Raw genomic sequence first — 7,120 nt, 5'->3', positions numbered from 1 at the left:
AGGGTTAGTCAGATTAAGTCACAATTCATGGGTCACATGATCCTGCTTTTAGACTTTGTTTATTCCTCCCAGACATTAAAATAATTGTGCTTAGGTATGGGAAGCATGGGTGAGCCCAGAAGGATGGTTGGGGGCAGATCTGTTCCCTACCCCATTTGCAATTCAATGAGGCTTGCCTCCAACAAACACAAAGAAACCTGACACTAGTCGTGTATCACCCTAGACTTCTTAAAGGGTTGGGATGTGAAGGTAGGAACATTCGAGAGGCATATGTCGGAGTAGACCAGGGTGCTCCCCATGTCAAAGGCAAGCTCCTGGTATAAATATTGGCACTCCTGAGTCACTCATTAACACACTATGGGTGAATGCCCTCCTATTAGAAGCCTGCCTGGACCCCAAAGGACTGTCCTGTTGTGTGAGGCCTGCCTTGCTGAAGGAGAACTGGGGCAACTCCTTGTTGATCTGAGTGACTCCTAGGGTCAGTTGGCCGACCTCCTGAACTGAGCTTCAGAGACACAATAAGGCTCAGAGGCCTCCTTGCAATTGCCCAACAGACTTGCTTCAACTGAACCTGCCCGAACCTGCAACTGGACCTGCCTGAGCCCTGCAGGCCTCTCCTAAAGTGATTTCTTGATTCCCCCAGAGGCACCTCCCAGGTCCTGGACTCTTGGCTGGAGTCAGAGTGCACTTCTCTTAAAACTATGGAGAAATCCTGAAGTTTTGGGCACTTCGCGAATGGGTCTGTTTGGACTAAGGCTCTTTCACCCGCAACGACTGCCAATGCGCAGCTATGGCGAACCTGTGTCTTCGTGCTACAGCAACCACCATCAACATCTGGCAATGCGAGCTCTGCACTTCATGCTACAGCAACAACAGCACATGGTATCCGCTCACGCAATGCTCCAGCAATGACCATCCATGATGCCAGACCGTATCTTTGAGCTAAATTGATGACTGTACTCGACACCAGGTCTGCTCTTTCTGCTACAGAAATACCCATCCATGCTCTCTCCCTGCTCCTCTCGGCCTTCTCCACTGTGCATTGGACTCTTCGCGATGGACTTTAAGAAGATAACTTTTTCAGCGGGACTAACCTGGTCCCAGTATCCGGCCCACTCTACATGGCAGTTGACCTGAACTTGTGACTTTTTCCCTGGTCTAGAACGATCAGCTGGCCATGAATGGCACTTTGTTTTTTTAAATGCTATATCTACCTAAAACTGTGAAATTAAATATCTATTGTTCTACTGATTGGATGTTTCGCTTTTTGGTCTCATTTATTTATTAAAATGTACTCTAAATTTCTAATTTGGTTCGGGGATTGTTCTTGGGTTGTGTGTTTATTTTGATACTGTTTGTCCGCTGCATACTTAACACAGTGCCCTAAAGTTAAGCCAGACTGCTTTGGTCCCAAGCTACCAGAGTGCCAAGCACAGAGTAATTTAGTGACTTTTGTGCCTCACCCTGAAAAGGATTGTGGTTGTTGCTTGAAAAAGGTTTCACCACCTTAACTAAACACCCAATTTCTTACAAAAGCACACTGTGTTAACCAATTCTATACTGTCATAATTTACAATACAAAAATTCCACTTATACTGAATCATTAAATCATAATGTGCAGTTTAGAATACTCAGGGCTATATGTAGGTAATTGTAAACTACCGATTCGAAAATACCGAATTTTACTGATTCAGTATTTTTGAATCGGTAATTGCAATGTAGATAATAATTCGGTAAAAAATACCGAATCGGTAAGATTCGGTATTTACCGATTCGGTATTTGCCATTGATTCCTATGGGCCTGGAGGCCCATAGGAATGAATGTCAATTACCGAATCGGTAATTACCTATTCGGTAAAAGTGGGAAAAAGTCAAGGGTGGCAGGGTGTCACTTTGACACCCTTTTGCACCCCTGATTAGTGCTGGGGTGTTCATGTGGCATACATACATGCCCTAAGGGCATGTATGTCTGTCACATGGCACAGGTGTAAATGCACATTTATGCATTTACATAGGAATTCCTTATTTACCACCAACTAATAGTTGGTGGTAAATAACGAATTCTTAAAGCCCAGAAACACTGTTTACAGTGCTTCCTACATCTCATTTACCGATTCGGTAAACACCAAATCGGTAAATGATGATTCGGTAAATACCGATTCGTTATTTACCGAATCGGTAAAATAGCCTCCTACATAGGAAAAGGCTTTTACCAGACGGTAACTGCTGATTTCGGCCGTTACCGACCGGTAAAAGCCTACCTACATCTGGCCTGAAATACCGTTTTGCTCACCTACATTTGTTAGTCTGGCCTTTTATTTTTTTATTGAAGATATGTTATAAAAAAAAGTTGGTGATGCCAACCACCGTATATGAAATGTTTGCTTAGAAAATGTGGGAAATAACTTTCTCAAGGAAGAGACAGTGTTTCCATATTGTGACAAGCATCATATTCTATTTATTAAATGATCAGAAATGATAACACCAGCTTAATTGTAATGCTTATTTTTTCTTTGCAGCAAAGGCATGGATGTAAGGAACGGAACACAAGTGTCAGAGTTCATACTTTTGGGTTTTTCAGATGACCCAAAAGTGCAGACTGGACTCTTCTCCGCTTTCACTGTTACATACATGATCACGCTTATTGGCAATATGCTCCTGGTGATATTAACCTGTTATGATACATCTCTTAAGACTCCCATGTATATGTTTCTCTGCAACTTGTCTCTCATGGACATGTGCTTCTCAACTGTTACTGTTCCCAAAATGCTGACCACTTTCCGAGCCAAAAAGAAAAGTATTTCTTTTGTGGAATGTTTTGTGCAGCTGTACTTCTTCCACTTTCTGGGCAGCGCAGAATGTTTCCTTCTGACCATTATGAGCTTTGATCGCTATGTGGCTATCTGCATCCCTCTGCGCTATATGCAGGTGATGAGCAAACATATCTGCTACCGTCTGGCCTCTGCCTGCTGGATCAGCGGTTTCCTGTTCTCTTTTGGGCATACATCCATGACTGTGAGCTTATCATACTGTGCCTCAAACAAGGTGAATCACTTCTTCTGTGATATTCCCCCGCTACTGCAGCTGTCCTGCTCTGATGTCCGCAGCACTATCCTCGAAATTTTCATATTTGGGGGAATGGTGGCGGGGGGCTCATTTCTGTTGACTCTCACTTCTTACATCTGCATTATTACTGCAATCCTGAGGATTCGGTCTGCTTCAGGGAGACGAAAGACCTTCTCTACCTGCGCGGCTCACCTGACCGTTGTGTCCATCTTCTTCGGCACTATCCTCTTCATGTACCTAAGACCGAAGTCCAGCTACTCCATGGATCAGGATAAGATCCTCTGTGTTCTTTATAATGTTTTGACGCCAATGTTGAATCCTATGATTTACAGCTTCAGAAACAATGAAGTCAAGGCAGCTTTGAAGAAATTTGTTAGACTAAAATAGCATATTTATCCCAGATTACAAAGGAATCAAATGATTACTGATCGATACAAAAAGTCTTAGGCTATTTAATTGATTTTTTAACTGTATGTTGTGAATTGTTTATTGTAGAGTATATTCTTTCCCTGCATGTATCTAAAATGAAAACTCAGATTCCATCATTTTTAATTCGCTCTTGGTACCACAAAATATAAAGAACATTGAGTGTACAAATTTCAGATAACTTCACTTTTGCACACTTCATGAAATAGATCAAGAAGTATGAAATATCAATCATTCATTCAATCAATCAATCAATCAATCAATCAATCAATCAGAGTACTTGTAAAATTGCTACTTACCCGTGAGGGTCTCAAGGTGCTGAGGGGAGGGGGTGCCGCTACTGCTCGAAGAGCCAGGTCTTGAGGAGTCTTCTGAAGGCGAGTAGGTCTTGGGTCTGCCGTAGGTGGGTAGGAAGCGTGTTCCAGGTCTTGGCGGTAGGAGAAGGACCTGCCGCCGGAGGTTGCTCGTTGGATGCGGAGGACATCGGCGAGAGCGAGGCTGGTGGAGTGGAACTGGCGGGTCGGGTGTAGAAGTTGAGTCTGCTGTTCAGGTAGGCTGGTCCGGTGTTGTGGAGTGCTTTGTGTGCGTGGGTGAGGACCTTGAAGGTGATCCTCTTGTCGACGGGGAGCCATTGTAGGTCTCTCAGGTGGGGGGTGATGTGGCTGCGGTGGGGGACGTTGATGATCAGTCGGGCGGAGGCGTTTTGGATGCGTTGTAGTTGTCGTAGGTGTTTGGCTGGGATTCCTGCGTAGAGTGCGTTGCCGTAGTCCAGTCTGCTGCTGACGAGGGCCTGTGTCACCGATCTTCTTGTTTCAAACGGGATTCACTTGTAGATCCTGTGGAGCATGCGGAGGGTATTGTAGCAGGAGGAGGAGACGGCGTTGACCTGTTTAGACATGGAGAGGGATGAGTCGAGGATGAATTCTAGGTTGCGTGCATGGTCGGTGGGTCTCAGTGCTGCTCCCAGTGTCGTCGGCCTCCAGGAGTTGTCCGAAGCTGAGGGGGTGGGTCCGAGGATGAGTACCTCTATCTTGTCCGAGTTTAGCTTTAGATGGCTGTTCTGCATCCAGTCGGCGACACCCTTCATTCCCTCGTGGAGGTTATTTTTGGCGGTGTGCGGGACCTTGGTGAGGGAGAGGATGAGCAGGGTGTCGTCGGCATAGGAGATTATGTTGAGGTCATGTTGGCGGGCAACATGTGCGAGGGGGGCCATGTAGATGTTGAACAGCGTTGGGCTGAGGGATGGGCCCTGGGGGACGCCACAGATGATGTTGGTGGCATCGGATCGGAAGGGCGTTTGATGTAAACACATCTTAATTGATTTACCATTTTAGTAAATATATGAATTGCAAGAAAACATGCATGTATTCACCTCAAGCTCCTCTGTCCAAAACTTTCTCTAAATATTGCTCCTTGAAATTAGCTTGTATGACTAAACAACTTCACTTTGGTGATGGAAATTCTGTCCATAGACACCAACTTGCGAAAGTTAAGCTATGTCCAGAAGACACCATCTTGGAACCAGTCCAGGTAATGATGAGCAGCTCTGAGTACGGGCTGAAAATAATAATCTTTTTAGATGTTTGATGCATAGAGATCAACAACATACGGTGGAAATTAGAACTTTAAAAGATATCAAACCGAGTTTCCCAGTCTTAACCTTCAACTGGCCATAGTGAAAGTTAAAACAACCATCTTGAATATCTACCATCTGGCATTACGCATTGAGCCAACTAGTGCAAATTGACTGAGACACAAACCATGGGCGCTGGACTTGGACCTTTCTGTAGGGTTATCTACAGACTTTTTGCCTCCCTCCTCCATTTTTACTGAGCTTGTGTTTGATGGCCTTGGGACTCTGCACACTTTACCACTGCTAAACAGTGCTAAAGTGCTTGTGCTCTCTCCTCTAAACATGGCAATATTGGGTTACACCCAATTGGCATATTTATTTTATGTATAAGTCCCTAGTAAAGTGGCACTATATGAGCCCAGGGCCTGTAAACTAAATGCTTCTATCGGGGAAGCTGCACTGATTGTTCCACCCACATAAGTAGCCCCTTAAACATGTCTCAAGCCCACAGAGCAGGGTGCAATGTATTTAAAAAGTAGGACATGCACTTTTAAGTTTTACATGTCCTGGTATTGAAAAACTCTTAAATGTGGTTTACATGGCTGCAGAGCCTACCTCTCCCATATGATAAAATTGGAGCTCCCTTATCTCATTCTTTAAATGTAATTTCCAAATGGAAACACGTAACCTCTTCATGTTTGATGTCTCCAGAATCACAATTCAAAATGCTAACTTATTGTCAAGTCAGATTTAAAATGCAATTATGAAAATGTCACTTTTAGAAAGTTGTGTCAGGTAAAATATGCCAACAAGGGATTTTATTTAGAAAGTGTAGCTTCTTATAAGTTATATACAAAAAGTTAGATAGTTCAGTTTACCCAAATCTTGAACCAGCAATGGAATGAATTACTTGTGCAATAAATGCGCAGAGAAACAAAGACAATAGAACAAACACAGGAATGTCTTATAATCAATATATAAATGTATTTTCATAGGTAAATCACATTAGGAAGGGTACAGTCAAAACTGAAATTAATTAAATGCAGCAACATGAAAAAGGTATATTACAATTCAATCTGTAGTTCATGAGTAAAAAGTATGAAGTACTAGTGAGTTCCTTTGAGATCGAACCAACTGTGCCGAATTACTCTCTGATTGGCTTTTCTGTAAAAGGGTCTTTGCTGGATACAATACCTATTGTCCTGAAGATGGTCTAAGGGATTCACATCACAGAAGACCGAAACGTTGACTGTATCATTCAATTCCCTAATATTTAATGTATTTTAAGTGATTATTTTGTTTATCAGTAGATACGTCACTTCTTTGATTATTTTGGAATGGATGATTTTACTCATGAAGTACGGGTCGAATTGTAATATACCTGGGGCGTGGCTTCGCTGTGCTGCGAGATGGCCACACACTAGAGAGGCTCCGCCGGCCGAGCCTCAATAATTCGTCAGAAATCCGTATAGATCTCTTGGACCCGGGGACCACACACAGAGTAATATGCAGAGATGGCGTCCACTTCTGAAACGCAAGTTTAAAGGAAAGATTCATCGCTCAGAAGGAGAAACTGGCTGATGTAAGATACGCGCCAACAAGAGGCCTACTCACGAGGCCTCATAGTGAAGCCGGGACCCACAGTGAGCGCCAGACCGGAGCGCAGAGGGAGGAGAACCGTTAGGTGTAGACAGAGTTCTCCGAACCGGATCGGAACGCACCAGGTCAGTCGCTGCAGCCCGACAGAGGGACATCCAGTGCTTTAATACGGGCGGAGAAAAACAACACAACCGGGAAAGAGTATAAATATATGCTTTTAGCAGGAGGGTACCGAAGACGAGCATAATTAGTGATTGCCGCTTTCCAATCGCACAAGAAGCGACGCTGCTGGACTACCACCGGAGGGGGGTAAAGCAAATACCGGTGCCACCGACTGGGGGATTATATGCTTAGGACTGCGGGACCAAAAGGCTGAGAGCATAGCAAGCAAGCCCAGTCAAAGTGACCTCAAGAAAAGGGGTCACTTACATAATGTCGACTACAAAAATGTAGGCA

The 7,120-nt window shown here is 44.0% G+C and overlaps 1 protein-coding gene across 1 annotated transcript; it reads left to right on the top strand.

Annotated features, from left to right (window-relative positions):
* Positions 1-2,526: 2,526 nt before the first annotated feature.
* LOC147712308 (olfactory receptor 5V1-like) lies at positions 2,527-3,453 on the top strand. The gene has a single exon (XM_086920309.1). The coding sequence runs from the start codon at positions 2,527-2,529 to the stop codon at positions 3,451-3,453; it is 927 nt and encodes a 308-aa protein (XP_086776435.1).
* The last annotated feature ends 3,667 nt before the right edge of the window (positions 3,454-7,120 follow it).

The sequence above is a fragment of the Lissotriton vulgaris genome, chromosome 5 (genome assembly GCF_964263255.1).
Source record: "Lissotriton vulgaris chromosome 5, aLisVul1.2, whole genome shotgun sequence".
NCBI classification, from domain to species: domain Eukaryota; kingdom Metazoa; phylum Chordata; class Amphibia; order Caudata; family Salamandridae; genus Lissotriton; species Lissotriton vulgaris.
This window is presented reverse-complemented; position numbering and strand designations above follow the sequence as displayed.

Coding starts and splice junctions, on each gene's coding strand:
- LOC147712308 (XM_086920309.1), top strand. CDS start 2,527: ATGGATGTAAGGAACGGAACACAAGTGTCAGAGTTCATACTTTTGGGT.